The sequence below is a fragment of the Bubalus kerabau genome, chromosome X, assembly GCF_029407905.1.
Source record: "Bubalus kerabau isolate K-KA32 ecotype Philippines breed swamp buffalo chromosome X, PCC_UOA_SB_1v2, whole genome shotgun sequence".
Classification (NCBI taxonomy): domain Eukaryota; kingdom Metazoa; phylum Chordata; class Mammalia; order Artiodactyla; family Bovidae; genus Bubalus; species Bubalus kerabau.
Window position 1 is genome coordinate 61,807,672 of NC_073647.1, and position 15,792 is coordinate 61,823,463.

Here is a 15,792-nt window from a genome sequence, read left to right on the forward strand (position 1 = left end):
AAATCTTATATGAGATTTGTCCATCTTATATTGATTGTCTTACTATTGCCCTAAGTGATTGGTCAGATTTCTCATTGTAATTTCTGTTTTCTGGCTTTCAAATTTTCTCAAAATTGTGGTAAACAGAGCTGACTTATCTGGGGCTATTTAATGCTGGGGGGTCAGTAAGTCCATTGGTAGTGCTGTATTAAAATCTCTGTCATTCCAATCCTTAATTACTATCTAAAGATTTCTATTCTGCTAGGATGAGTTCCATGACTCTTTCTTCTTCGCTCCACTCCTATCAACATTAGCTTTACTCACCTTATTCCTTAACTGTTTAAGATTTCTCCCCTGATAAAACCATTCTCTTGATTCTCTTCTCTGCCTTCTCCATTCTCTTGTTAATAACTTAACATTTTTACTAGCATCAATAAGACCATGAGAGGAAGCTGAGACAGTAAATTTCATAAGGCTTTTTGAACTGTCCCTCAGTTTTGTGGCAGTAAGGTTACAATAGAGTATCCATACAAAAGGAGCACTTTAACATAGCATCTACCAAGACTGGGTAACAAGTATATTCATTGGGTGAATATCCTGGTATTCATAAAGCCAGTCCCACAAGGTTTGCATACAAAGCATATCAGCTGCTTCATCTGGGGGTAATCCAGTTTCCATTCATACAGAAAGATGGGCAGTCCCCCTCTCAGGGTAAACAGACCTTACAGTGACTTTTATCCCATCTACCAGGCTAGTTGTTCCTTCAGGAATAACCTCCTGTGTGTCTGGATCACATATAGCCATCTGTGATTGTTCTATAGTAGTCTGTGTGTCCTGTGCCAACCCAAACATGCTCTTTCATTCTGCAGCATTCAAAACCAAAGACACAGCTCCTAAATTAGTCGCTCTCACAATACTTTTCAGTAAAGGTTCCTCAGGAGACTGATGATATTGATCTACAAAATAAAACAACTCTTTCACACTAATGTCCCCTGGTTTCAACAGTGTTTTGGTTTTGCCCTCCCCCTACAATGACTACCTTCCTAGTAACTAGAGGTTTTAGAGGTACTTTCTGTTGCCTCTGCATAATTTTTACCTTGGGGTGGAGGCAGCTGTGAGGCTAGTGACTGAAGATCAGATTCACTGAAATCTGAGCTTGGTCTAACATCAGGGTCTGATCTAACACTCTCTTTTACTTTAGCTATTAACAGATAATTACCAAGATTGTATCTTTACCTTTTTTCTTATTAGTCTGCACTTCCTTATTCATCTAGTGAGACAACTCCCCAGGAGTTGGATCTGATGAAATAAAATTCTAATTTTATGGCAAGACAAGAAAATGTAAACATAAAATTTTTCTCTGACCATTTGGGCCTCCTCCCTTCCCTTTAGTGTGTATTGTGCATCTGCACTAATCAGATCTCTCTAGGATATAACCTTCCTTCTTAACCTTGTAAGGAGTCATGGTGACCCACTCACTACTCACTTTGTACTTGCAGACCTGGATTGTATCAATATGTCAGTTGACATATAATCCTTTGTCTCAAAAACTATATAACTGTGCTTTGACCTCTAACAAATGGGACAGTCCTCAGAACTTTCTGAAAGTCTGCCTCCATAGTTATAAGGTTGCTTCGAATAAAATTTTCATGCCTTTCTTAGATTGACTACTAATTTCTCATCGACAGATCCATCCCTAAATTCCATTGGTAACTTTTACCCTTCGTATCAGATTGTAGCACAGCTGTTGCTCCATACCATGTATGATCATGAATCAAAGGTTCCTCATCCCCCACCTTTTCATCCTTTCTTTTCCCAAACTACATGTTTACGTGAGCCAGGGCTTTCTAACAAATCCCACTTCTCTGATACTAACTAAAGTAGTTCTGAACCCATTTCCAACGTGTATGTGTCAGAAGGTGGGGAGGGGGAGGTGGTTTCCTATACCAACAAGTAATTCTCAAATGTCAGCAAGGCAAACTTAATTATGATACTATCTATCCAGAGCTAGCATCAGATTCCACAGGTTAGGGACCCAGTCCCATAAGACTGCCTTCACTTCAAATGTCAATTTCAAGCCAAGGTTGTTACCTGTACTTATGACCAACTGGCTATAAATCAAAGGTTCCTGTGGCTTCTTCCTTGGTTTTAATTAATTTTCTAGAGTGACCTACAGAATTCAGAGAAATACTTTACCTACCAGATTACTAGTTTATTATCAAAGGATGTAATTCAGAAACAGCCAGCTGGATTACACAGGACAAGGTATGGGGAATGGGTGCACAGCTTCCATGCTCTCTCGTAGTGCTCCACTCTCCCAGAATCTTCATGTGTTCTCCAAGTCTGAAGCTCTCCAAACCCGATCCTTTTGGATGTTTATCGAGGCTTCATTACATGGGCATGATTGATTAAATCATTGGCTACTGGTGGTTGATTCAACTTCTACATTCTCTCCCTTCCCAGGAAGTAATAGGAGGGGTTTGGACTGAATATTACAACTTCTCATCACAGGGTTGGTTCCTCTGGCAATGGGTTACTATCTCTGGTGCTTTCCAAAAGTCATCTCATTAACATAAACCTAGTTGTGGTGGAAAAAGGCAGGGAAGCCTGGCATCCTGCAGTCCATGGGGTCCCAAAGAGTCAGACACAACTTAGCAACTGAACAACAAATGAATAACAAAACATGTGTTTCACCATAATGGCTCTGAAGTGGATTTCAGGAACTGAGGATAAGAGACCAAACATTATCACAAAAGGTGTTCTCATTGCTCTTTTTCAGGAAATTTCAAGGGTTTCAGGAGCTGTGAGCCAGGGACAGTGGATAGAGACCAAATATATATGAGAAATATATCTTGGTCATCTGAATGACCAATTATATTCCTTATAAATCACAATACCACACAAAGCTTACTACAGTAACTGCAGCAATCTCAACAGTATGGTACTGGCATAAAGATAGACAAACAAATCAGTGAAACAGAATAAAGAGCCAAGAAATAATCCCTTGCATATATGTGGCCAAATGAGTTTTGACAAGGGTACCAAAACCATTCAATGGGGAATGAACATTCTTTTCAAGAAATGGTGTTGGGAAAACTGGATATCCACATGCGAAAGAATGGATTTGGAGCTTTATCTCATACCACATGTGAGAGTGAAAGTGTTAGGCACTCAGTCATGTCTGTCCACCAGGCTCCTCTGTCCATGGAATTCTCCAGGCAAGAATACTGGACTGGGTAGCCATTCCCCTCTCCAGGGGCTCTTCCTGAGCCAGGGATCAAACCCAGGTCTCTCACAGTGCAGGCAGATTCTTCAACATCTGAGCCACCAGGGAAGCCCCATACCACGTACTAAAATTAATTCAAAGTGGATCAATGACCAACTCAAGAGCTAAAACGTTGAAACTCTTAGAAGAAAATATAGGGAAGAACTTAATGGCATTGAGTTTGGCAATGATTTCTTGGATAGAACACCAAAACATAAGAAAAAATAAACTGGACTTTGTCAAAATTAAAGGCTTAGGTGTATCAAAAGATCCTTTCGAGACAGTGAAAAGGCAAGCCATAGAACAGGATAAAATACTTGCCAGTCATATATATAATAAGGGGTTAATATCAAGAATATTTAAAGGACTCCTAAAAGTCAACAATAACAAAACAGACCAAACATCCCTATTTTTAAGAGTTTATTTTTAAGGGCAAAGTGAAGTGAAAGTGAAAGTTGCTCAGTCATGTCCGACTCTGCAACCCCGTGGACTACACAGTCTATGGAATTCTCCAGGCCAGAATACTGGAGTGTGTAGCCTTTCCCTTCTCCAGGGGATCTTCCCAACCCAGGGATCAAACCCAGGTCTCCCGCATTGCAGGCGGACTCTTTACCAACCGAGCCACAAGGGAAGCCCAAGAATACTGGTCTGGGTAGCCTATCCCTTCTCCAGCAGATCTTTCCCACCCAGGAATCAAACCGGGGTCTCCTGCACTGCAGGCAGATTCTTTACCAACTGAGCTATGAAGGAAGCCCTCATTAAGGGCAAAGGCCTCAAATAGACATTTTTTTCAAAGAAGATATGCAAATATCCAATAAGCACATGAAAAGATGCACAACATCACTGGTCATTAGGGAAATACAAAGCAAAACCACAAGATACCACTTCATACACATTAAGATGGGTACTATACAGAAAAATAACAAATGCTGGCAAGGATGTGGAGAAATTGATACCCATGTGCATTGCTGATGAGAATGAAAAATGATGTAGCCACTGTGGAAAACAGTATGTGAGTTCTTCAAAAAAAATTAAACATAGAATTACCATATGATGTATCAATTCCACTTCTAGTTATTTAACCAAAATAACTGAAAGCAAAGACTGAATCAGATATTTGTGCCACCAATGTTCTTAGCATTATTCACAACAGCCAAAAATTGGAAACAACCAGAATGTCCATTGACAGATGAATGGATAAACAAAATGTGGTATATACCAGCAACGAACTATTATTCAGTTGTAAAAAGAAATAAAATTTTGATACATGCTACAAGGATGAACTTTGAAAATATATGAAGCAGCCAGACACAAATAATAAATATTGTATGATTTGTTCTCCTACTGCACCATGATACCCCCCACCTTCCTCCCCTCTGGAAACCATAAGTTTGCTCTCTGTAAGTCTGTTTATGTTTTCTAGTTTTTGTTGTTGTTGTTGTTGTTTTTCATCTGCACAGATTATGGGATCTCAGTTCCCAACCAGGAATTCAACCTGGGCCATATCAGTGAAAGCCAAGAATCCTAATCACTAGGGTAGCAGAGAACTCCCTGTTTCCGTTTTGTTTCTTTCATCTTTTAGACTCCACATAAAAGTGAGCTCATATGGTACTTGTCTTTCTTTAACTTATTTCACCTAGCAAACCATCAGCAAAATGAAAGAACAAGATATGGAATAGGAGAAAATAATTGTAAATGATATATCTGATAAGGGGTTTATATCCAAAATATTAAAAAATCACGTAATTCAATATGAAAAGAAAAATGAACAATCAGATTAAAAAATGGGCACAGAACCTGAATGGACATTTCTCTAAAGGACATACAAAAGGCCAATAGACACATGAAAAGATGCTCAACATCACTAATCATCAGGGAAATGCAAATTTAAACCACAACGTGATATTACCTCATACCTGTTAGAATGTCTATTATCAAAAAGACAAGAAGTAACATGTTGGCAAGGATGTGGGAAAAAAGGGAACCCTTATGCACCTGCTGGTGGGACTATAAACTGGTGCAGCCACTATGGAAAACAGTTGCTCAAAAAATCAAAAACAGAACTGGCATACCATCAAGCAACCCCACTTCTGATAATTTAACTGAAGAACACAACAACACTAACTTTAAAAGATATATGCACCCTATATTCACTGAGGCATTATTTACATTAACCAAAATGTGGAAACAACCTAGATGTCCATCAACAGATGAATGGAAAAAGAAGATACACACACACACACACACACACACACAGATTACTCAGCCTTAAAAAAGAATGAAATTGACAGAAAACAGCAAAATTCTGTAAAGCAATTATCCTTCAGTAAAAAATAAATTAATTAAAAAAAAAGAATGAAATTGTGCCATTTGTCACAACATGGATAAATTTATACTGTATTTTAAAAGCCAAATGCATAAACTATAACTAAAAATCTGTACTAATGGACATGATGTATAAAGATCTAACTTGTGACAATAACATAAAGAGGGAAATTGAGCAGTAAGGGCAGACTTTTACTCTTGAAACTAAGCTGATATTAATTCAAACTTGGGTGTTACGTAATTAAGACACGGTACACTGGGCTTCCCTGGTAGCTTAGGCAGTAAAGAATCTGCCTGAAATGCAGGAGACCTGGGTTCGATCCTTGGGTCGGGAAGATTCCCTGGAGAAGGGAACTGCAATCCACTCCAGTATTCTTGCCTGGAGAATACTGGACATGGACAGAGGAGCCTGGTGCGCTACAGTCCATAGGGTCCCAAACAGTCGGACATGGCTGAGCGACTAACACACACACTAGAGAAACTGCCAAATTGTTTTGTATGTTGGCTGCAACTTTTTACATTTCCACCAGCAGGTTCAAGAGGTCCAAACTTTTTACATCCTTGCCAACACTATTATCCATTTTTTAAAGAATTATAGCCATCCAGTGGGTGTGAAATGCTTTCACTGTGGTTTTGATTTGCAATTCTCTAAAGATGTTGGGCATATTTTCATGTGTTTATTGGACATTTACATATCTTCTTTGAAAACATGTCTAATCAAATCCTTTGCCATTTTAATTGCTTTTTATTTGTCTTTATTGGGTGGCAAGAGTTCATTATATATTCTGGATACAAGTTCCATATCATATATATGATTTGCAAGTATTTTCTCCTATCCTATGAGTTGTCTTTCTAATTTACCAATGCCATCATTTGAAGCATGTTGCTAATTTTAAAGCCAAACTGAGTAAGTTTCATGGTTTTGCTCTGAGAAGTGTTTAAGGAGAATACTTATTCATTATATTATTCATCAAATCCTGTTACGGATGTAGTGGAGTCAACACTTAAGTTACTCAAGATATCCATGTCACTGGTTTACTAAATCATTGTAACTCTTAGGATATTCTGGTAGATTGAGCTCTGGGGACAAAGATGCCAGAACAAAACTATTTCAGGGAAGTTTGATTAACCAAAAATGATTTTTTGCTTCAATCACAATAGAAACTTATCTGTATATGCTTTAAGTTATGACTGGTAAAAAAAAAAAAAAAAGCTGATATGTGACAGTTCCTATAATAAAAAGGCTGACTTCATTTTTTTGACTACTTGATAGGTTTTAAGCCTCACCCCTCCCTCTCCTCTGCTCCACATATGAATAAGTTGATATCTTCCCCCTCTGCCCCACATCTGGGCAAGCTGATCAGAAAGCCAAGGTGCTCCCTCCTTAGGCACTGGCAAAAGTTCAAACCATCTGCAGGACCCTCAATCTGAACCCATCTCTTAGCTACCATAAAACCCAAAGGTCATATTCTTGCCCTATTCTCTCAAGCCATTTTCAGACCTGCCTGGGAGCTACCCTGCTCTGCCCAGAAAGCCTCATTATTGAGTAATAACTTTTTATACTCTCTTGGTGTGTATACATGTGTGACATTATCAATACCAGCATCTGAACAAAATCTAGAGTGATAATGTATTTCATCTCTGAGGGGTGGCCACAACAGTCCCCAAAAAGAAAATACTTTTTTTTCTGTACAATGGAGCCATGTTTCTTGCAGAATGAAGAGAAAGAGGGAATTAACTGTGTTGTTCATCTAGGCTATCTTTGGGAATTTTAATATTATATTTTGAAACTTTACTACATATATAACAACATAATGGATTTATGTAAATCATAAAAGTTCCTACCACTGTTCTTGGTATACCAGAAAAATCACTTTAACAGGAATCTCAAATGGAAAAGGTACAACCTTTGAGTCATTTCCTTTGGTTTTTTATCCACTTGAGATTTATATATCAAGGGATGACAGCAACAGAAGTTTTTGTTTTTCATATCAGACTGGTTTTAACTCAGAAGAAATAATCTGTTATGAAAACTGAAGGATGAGTGTGCCTCTTCTCTAAAAGCTTTTTAGTGCTTGATCACTGGTTCACTGAGGGATGAACTGTTAGTTGTGGACCAGGATTTCTCACCTAAGGTGTTTCAGAGAACCTGAAGTACCCTGTAGGTTGAATGCAGGTCACGTAGTGGCATATAATGCAGACAATGGCAAGATCCTGAAGGATATTGTGCCTTGAAAGCCTTGCTAGGGAATCTGGTGATATGTAGATGGATTTCCTCTGAAAGTTCCTCTTTTAAAATTAAGGGCACAGCAAAGGGTCAGTAGATGCTAATGATCCAGTTGTGTTGTAGGAAGAGTTCTTGTTTTACTTAATGACAGGGAAGATGAGAATTCTACACTGGGTTTTACCCCCAGCCAGCAACATAATGAGATAAGTAATATCTGGATCAGCCCTGATACTACATGGGTTTGCTTGAATTATTTTTCCAGGAAAGATGAAACAAGAGACGAGCAATGAACAAGTGGGAAACTGATTCTGCCTTCCATAATTCCCACCCAAGGAGAAACCATCAGCTTCTTCCTTTGATACACCTATACACCCTACACTCACCCTTCTCTTTAGCTGATGGAAAATTCTACACCTATCAACTGTTTTAAGTGTGTGCTCCATAGGGCATTTGAGACACAGAATACTTCCAAAGGGTCTGGTCCAACAGTTCTGTGAAGATCCCCAATTCTGAAGGCAGCACCCACAGATGGAACCCCATGCTATGGGAGTTCTGTGGATTAAAAACAAGTTATAAAGAACTTCAAATATCATCTACCGTATGTTGCAAAAAGCCAGCCTGCATTTTTTCACCCTTAATGCACATATGTGGCTGTCCTTCATTTCAACTCCTAGATATACAGTAGATTCAGATTTGATCTTAATAGAAATTAAAGATAATTGCTAAAACTAGGGGCGCATGACATCTTGTAGAGATTTTTCAGTTTAAGCCTTCCCCTCAAACACATAAAAAGTAAGGAGAGAGAGAAAATTCAATAGGAAGACCAGTATTTGTACACTGCATTTTACAATACTCAGTATTCCAATGCTGGCAGTTAAGGAAAGAGGATGATAACAGCAAAGGAGATAGAAGGTAGGAGAGGCAAAGGGGACCCCAGATCCCAATCTAAACTCTGGAATTCTATGCCACAAACTCTTAACCAGAACCTAGGTTCTGTTAGGTATAAACAGGAGGAGCTGAGGTAGTATGGACAACATGGCTTCAGCTCTGTAAACTGTACAAATAAATGAAATAGTGGGATTAGGGGAATTAATTTCTTCCTAACCACACACTCCTAAAGGACTTCAGTACGCTGTGGCTGTCTCACAGAGCTGAGCTCTGATCAAAAGGGATCAGCACAAACAGGGTACTGTCATCAAGCATAGGTGTAAATCACCAAGTCCAAAGCACTGGGCAGCAAATAAAAGCAAATATGAGAACAGTCATAAAGATGGGGCAAATGAGATTATCCATGAAGCAATTTCTGTGGTTAGACCTTAGAAAGGCACTCCTCTGAGACCCAGGAATACAGGGGGAGGGAGCCTCAGATGAAGCAGTAAACTTGGTACCCCAAAGATGAGCACCTGAATGTTGAGGACACAATGAGACTGGGTCCTTTTAGAACCACACTACCATGGCTTTGCTAGTTGGGGATGAGAACCAGGAATTTTCTTGAAGGTTATAAATCTTCCTGATGAGACATCATATGTGAAAGGCTAAGCACAAGTTCTGAAACTCAGACTGGAATGAAAGCATCTGTGAAAAAGAAAAAAAGAAAGAAAGAAAGCATCTGTGTTCCTTTACTCCTAAAGTCTATGTCTTCACCCCTTTTCCCAGATCTGCCCAGATGGCAGCTAGTAGCACAGTCCTGTCTTCTTGTGTAGAGTGATTCTCCTTCTTGAACATGTTGAAACTAAAGGATCTGTCAACATAAACTTGTTGTTTGTACCCTGCTACAGACATGGACTGTGCTCTTTATAATCCTGTTATTTGTGCTTTGACTAGATTTCAACTGAAGAACTAGGACAATGCTTTCACCAGTTTTAGCATGCAACTTTATTCACATGTAATTGAAATATTAAATGAATACACTTATGTTAATATAAAGCACAGAAGTATAACTTACTCAGAATGAATAGGTTCATTATCAGGTCATATTGCAAAAATACTAAAAATATCTGAACTTATATAGCACAATGAAAACCAACAAACATTCAAGCTCTCAAGATCATTTGGTATCCATAAAATTGGCTCCTTCAATCAGCACGGATAGCATAAATACTGAACTTATAAGTTGCATTGGTTTCAAGCTACAATACCAAAAAAACTGCTAAAGGTTTTGTGAGAACATACAGCTATTCAGAGTTTGAGTATTAATCTTATAACTTTATCTCTCACCTCAGGATCACTGTGCTCTGCTAAGTCTTGTAGTTTCTGACCAAACTCTTTTGCACCCTCAAATATGGAAATAAGTTCATATTTAGTGAACTCTTCCTTGGTAAATAGCTTCACCTTCTTTTTAAATTGGAAATTTATATTCTCAAATATTTCAATGATATTAAGAATATTGGCCTTTGACTCTTTTTTGTTAAAGGGTGCAACCAGTGATGACAACACTTTGGCACTGATCAGTTCTCTTGTATTGGCTTGATTTTTAGACAAGTGCAAACACACTTTTAAAACATAAAGCTTGGTTTTAACACTTCCCTTGTTTAACAAAGTGAGGAAATCTAGAATGTAATTGACAATTATATGGTGGTACTCAAACCTTACACTCAGCTGCACTAATAATTTCAGTCCATCCAGCTGCATGGTGGAGTTCAAAGGATAAGAGATTATGTCCCTACAAACTTGATTTATGTACAACTCTCCTATTTGTGGTTCTCCAGAAGACTCAGAGTTGTCATCCACCATATTTAAAGTTCTAGGGTGTTCATTAACACTGGGATTATTGACCAAGTTTTCAATCATAACAGTAATACCTACATCATGAATTATATCTTGGGTAAATGGATAAGCAGGACTGATACCCATTACCATTGTAGCTATTTCATGAATGAAAGGATCCCTAGTTAATTTAAGTAGGGCAACAAGTTTATCAAACTCTTTAGGCTCTAAACTAAAAACATGTGATTTGCAGCGACAGGTTTTTGGACTGGGCCTATACTTTTCCCTACACTTAACCTGATTTTTGAGCTCAGCTAAAGTCTGAAAGTAAGGCCCATTACACGGTGGGATCTTGGTCAGAGGTCGAATCCCTAGAGGAGTTTCAATCAAGGTATCAACCAGAGTCCAATTCCCTGCTGGAGGTAAGGATTGCTCCCCTCCATTTACCGGAACTAGGACACAAAACCTGGCCCTTGACCATGCTTTTGCTTTTTGCTTTACAGTGAGTTCAGGTTTGGGTGTAGGCTTGGGCATTTCCTGGATCTTAGCTGGAGGCTTATACACTTGAAATGGGTTGTCTTCTTTAGGCCAGAACCAGGATCCTACACTAGGCTCTTCTCCAGTCCAAAACCAAGAACAGACATTTTCTCCATCCTCATCACTGAACCGAGTTACAGTACCAGCTCTGTTCCCAGCCTTCAACTTGATGCTGTCCTTGCTCCTTCTCTGGGACCTGGACCCAATGTTGTCTTTGGAACCGATACTGGCTTCACTTCCAGCCCCAGCCTTCACTTTATAATGGGTGACAGCACTGAGCCTGGACATAGGCATGGCCTTTGATTTGGTTTGGGACACTACACTAGGTTCTGTCAGGGGGATTGCCTTGGTCTCAGCCATGACTCTAGTCTTAGTCTTAGAATTCATCTTGCTCACTTGCCTTGTCAGAGCCATGGCCTCAGCATAGGTCACTGTGTCCTGGCCACTGCTCCATCCCCAGCCTTGGCCTGGGTCACCAGTCCTGTTTTCAGTTCTGCCTCAGCCACCGCCTTGGCTTGGATCTTAGCCTTGGCTTTAGTGTTGGCAGGGCCACGGATGCCAGCTTTCAGGCCAGCCCCAGGCCCTCCTCTGCCCTTGCCTCAGCACCAAAGTCAATCACGATCCAAGTTACAGGCGAGGCCAAGTTATATATCAGCACCCCTGTCTCAGCCTTGACTGAAGATCTCTCCCAGGTTGGTGTTTTCATACAAAGTCCAGTTGTCACTCAGCCCCCTTTCAAACTACAGGCTCTGCCAGTGATATAAACAACGTGCAGAGGAAGCTCACTCAGGGAAGGGAAGGATGGCTGTGTGCCTGAGCACAGCCCTGTGGAGGGTGGTGGTCTTCAGCCAATCCAAGGCCACCAGATCTGCCACTGAAGTTGGACCTAGGAGTGGAGGAAGGAAATGGGACTTTAAGTCTTTTTCTAACTTTTTTCCATGTTGATTATCTCAACATGGAAACAAAAAAGTATGGAAATTCAGGGCTAAGTGTAAAAGGCAGATAATTAGCAAACTCTTCCTCCATTTCATGTTCCCTACTATTGCAGGTAAAATCAATCTTTTTTCCAGACACAAAACAAGAGCACTGAGAGTGGAAAAGTTGGATGGGAGTGAGAGAGGCTGAAGAATCCCTAGGCTGACTCTTTACCTCTGCTGCACCCAGGCAGATCTCCACTACTTCATCCTACAGGTCTACTGAGGAAGTCTCCACACACACAAACCTTCACTGATCTGCAGTAATTTCCTCCTCCTTTCCTTGTTTCCAGTGATGATAAGACTCACAGCAGACCTAAAAGGCAGATCTATGGACAAATAAACAGGAAGATATGAAAACTGATCTCTTGGTAGACTGACCTTGGTCCCTGGTCCCTACATTTGTAGTGTGTCTAGTGTTTCCCTCCTTCTTGTCCCTTTCCCCCATTGCCCTGCTTCATTCAGTACCACTCCTCCTCCCCGTTTCCCATCATATTCCTCTTCAGAGACTGCCCTAACATTTCCCTGTTTCAGAACTGGGCGAGGAAAACCAAGTGGGAAGTAACAAAAGCAGGCATTACCCTTCTATACCTCTAAAGCTTAGGAAGGCTTCCACCTAAATTGCCAGAAGACCAACTGTTACTGCTACTGCTAAGTCACTTCAGTCGTGTCCGACTCTGTGCCACCCCATAGACGGCAGCCCACCAGGCTCCCCCGTCCCTGGGATTCTCCAGGCAAGAACACTGGAGTGGGTTGCCATTTCCTTCTCCAGTGCATGAAAGTGAAAAGTGAAAGTGAAGTCACCCAGTTGTGTCCAACTCTTCGCGACCCCATGGACTGCAGCCCATCAGGCTCCTCCGTCCATGGGATTTTCCAGGCAAGACTACTGGAGTAGGGTACCATCGCCTTCTCCGGGCAGAAGACCAAACAGGTTAGTAAACTGACAAAACAGAAGAGACAGATAATTCCCTAGTCTCAATCACTCTACCCTCCCACCAATCTAAACAGACATAGGGCACATTTCTCTTCCTCCTTATTTCCAAGCTTCAAGCTGAGTTCCCATTTACAAGTCTTCACAACAACTGAGAGGTCCGCAAACCTAAAGACAGATCTACACACAAAGACTCACAAGTGCAGAGATAAATAAATAAATACAGATACAGAAGACAATGGAGATTGAGTCCTTGGTAGATATCAGAACCTAAAACACTGATCCTTTCTGGATACAAGCACCTGACTGCCGAAAATTTCTTTCTTCCTCTCCTCCCTCAAGCCCCAAGCTCCTCTGCTCCATTCTCAGTCTGACAATTCCCCTGCAGAGACAACTCAAAAATCGCTGCAAGACTGTGCTGCTGGTAGTAAGGATGGAATGCTCAAACCACTGAAACTGTTTTGGAAATCAATGAAAAGTATTATTTTCTTGTTCTTATGTTTGCTTCTTCTCCCCAAAGCCTATCATTTTCTTCAACACTATAGGAAAAGGGAGGATGGTTTGGAAAGCCAGCAGAAAGGAGTTAGCCCTAGATCCCTACCTGCTCTAGTCCTAGCCACCTACCACACCGAAGCACTGCCCTCTCTACAGAGGTTATGCCAATTTTCTTTTTCTTATTCCTCCTTTTGCGGTTCACTGCCCCCTACAGATCATGTTTACAGAAACATGGAGAACCACAAACGTAGAAACAGACCTACACAAATAAACGCATGATACACACTCAACGACCCAATGAAAAGACAGAGGGAGAGACTTTATTAATACTCAGCCTAGTAATCAGGACAGGAGGCTGTCTTCTAATACAGGGCCAAACACTTACAACCTCTTTTCACACTCTCCCTAGGGCTCTCCAGACAACTGCTCTCACGAACAGCAGGAGCCCCTCCTCCTATTACTGTAATCCACCATTCCTCCGCTAGAGGCCGCTACTACTCTCCTTTCCCTCCCCAAACATGGTGGCGGGGTGCAGTGTCTGGAAGTCAAGCTAGCAAGAAGCAGATAATTCATTTATCATTGTATGCCATGCAAATGACCACTGTCCCTCTTTCCCTCTCACCAACCCCGTTCGCCCCAGGACCAAGTCACATCGCCCACGTTCACCTCTGACACCCGTATCCACACTCCCAAACAGTGCCCACCTCTTCATTGACCTGCTCCGCTCGGACGAGAAGTAGCTTTCTCATTTCCTTGCCTCGAAGGGGTGCAGACACCTACGAAAGAGGGACAGACAGTCAGATGAGCTCAAGGACATGAGACAATGGCGCCGACTGTTTGGAGACGGGCCCGGCACCTGGGACTCAGGACGAGATACCTACTTTATCAGATGAAAGACCGCAATTGGCATACGATTGTCACTTTTTGGTATTTCCTTCTTCTTGTCCCGAGGACACCTCAGGGACCCGCTCCTAGTAACTCTTTAACAGCCACCATTTTCTCCGCAGACTTTGTCTCGCCTCATCCCAAGAAACAACACAGACAACCAGAGCTGCTAGAGGGGAGTTGAAGAGGATCCGGCTTTAGGGAAGCGGAGTGATACCACGCTTTGCATAGCGCCGCTACTTCCTCTTCCGGCGAGCCCGGTCCCACCCGCCCGGCTGTTTACGCTGCTGGAGTGGGCGGTGGCGAGGTTTGGATATAGAGAAAGCCTCGCTGGTCGGTGAGAAGCCGACTAAATGAAAGGATCTGGTATTAGTTCCTTTCTCTTAGAGAGCTCCCCTACCGCAAACCTACAGTCTTTTCCCCTGAACTGAAATGTGTACGGGTTTCGGGACGTGGCGTCAGTGAATCAGCTCTGACCTGATGAGGCAGACAGGTACCAAAATGTAGATTTACACATTCCGCTGTCCGAAGTCCGAGGTCCGCAGCTATGGGTGGGGTTATGGGTGTGGGTAAAGGTCGGGAAAGAGGCTCAGGACCGACAGGCTCAAGACTGACACAGGAAGGAAAATTCTCGTCTGTTCTGAAACTATGCATCCCTTCCATAAGAGAAGCCCTTCCATGAAAGTTCAGTTCAGTCGCGTCCGACTCTTTGCGACCCCCTGAACCACAGCACGCCAGGTTGTACATCACCAACACCCGGAGTCCACCCAAACCCATGTCCACTGAGTCGGTGATGCTATCCAGCCATCTTATCCTCTGTCGTCCCCTTCTGCCCTCAATCTTTCCCAGCATCAGTAAATATTAGTAAGTATTAGTCCGGAGAAGGCAATGGCACCCCACTCCAGTACTCTTGCCTGGAAAATCCCATGGACGGAGGAGCCTGGTAGGCTGCAGTCCATGGGGTCATGAAGAGTCGGACACTTACTGAGCGACTTCACTTTCACGCATTGGAGAAGGAAATGGCAACCCACTCCAGTGTTCTGGCCTGGAGAATCCCAGGGACGGGGGAGCCTGGTGGGCTGCAGTCTGTGGGGTTGCACAGAATCGGACATGACTGAAGCGACTTAGCAGCAGCAAGTATTAGTCGTTCAGTCGTGCCCGTCTCTTTGCGACCCCATGGACTGCAGCCCACTAGGCTGCACTGTCCATGAGATTCTCCAGGCAAGGATACTGGAGTGGTTTGCCATTTCCTTCTCCAGGGGATCGTCCCAACCCAGGGTTTGAACCTAGGTCTCCTGCACTGCAGGCAGATTCTTTACTGACTGAGCTACAAGGGAAGCCTCAAATGAGTCAGCTCTTTGCACGGTGGCCAAAGTATTGGAGTTTCAGCTTCAACATCAGTCCTTCCAATGAACACCCAGGACTGATCTCCTCTAGCATGGACTGGTTGGATCTCCTTGCAGCCCAA

At 42.0% G+C, this 15,792-nt stretch overlaps 3 protein-coding genes across 3 annotated transcripts in view; all 3 read right to left on the reverse strand.

Annotated features, from left to right (window-relative positions):
- Nucleotides 1–14,204, reverse strand: part of GPRASP3 (G protein-coupled receptor associated sorting protein family member 3) — a 109,307-nt gene extending 95,103 nt beyond the window's left edge. The window contains exon 1 of the mRNA XM_055565079.1: nt 14,144–14,204. The gene's annotated coding sequence lies outside the window, so the exon portion shown is untranslated. The remainder of the gene's footprint in view (nt 1–14,143) is intronic.
- Nucleotides 1–14,380, reverse strand: part of GPRASP1 (G protein-coupled receptor associated sorting protein 1) — a 58,924-nt gene extending 44,544 nt beyond the window's left edge. Inside the window, 2 exon segments of the mRNA XM_055565077.1 lie at nt 14,144–14,215; nt 14,321–14,380. The gene's annotated coding sequence lies outside the window, so the exon portion shown is untranslated.
- On the reverse strand, nt 9,648–11,638 carry ARMCX5 (armadillo repeat containing X-linked 5; the record flags this gene model as incomplete). Its single annotated transcript, XM_055565083.1, is given in 2 exon segments — nt 9,648–11,476; nt 11,479–11,638. Coding segments are annotated over 2 exon segments (1,662 nt in total), but the record flags the coding sequence as incomplete, so codon positions are not given.
- Nucleotides 14,381–15,792: the final 1,412 nt, after the last annotated feature.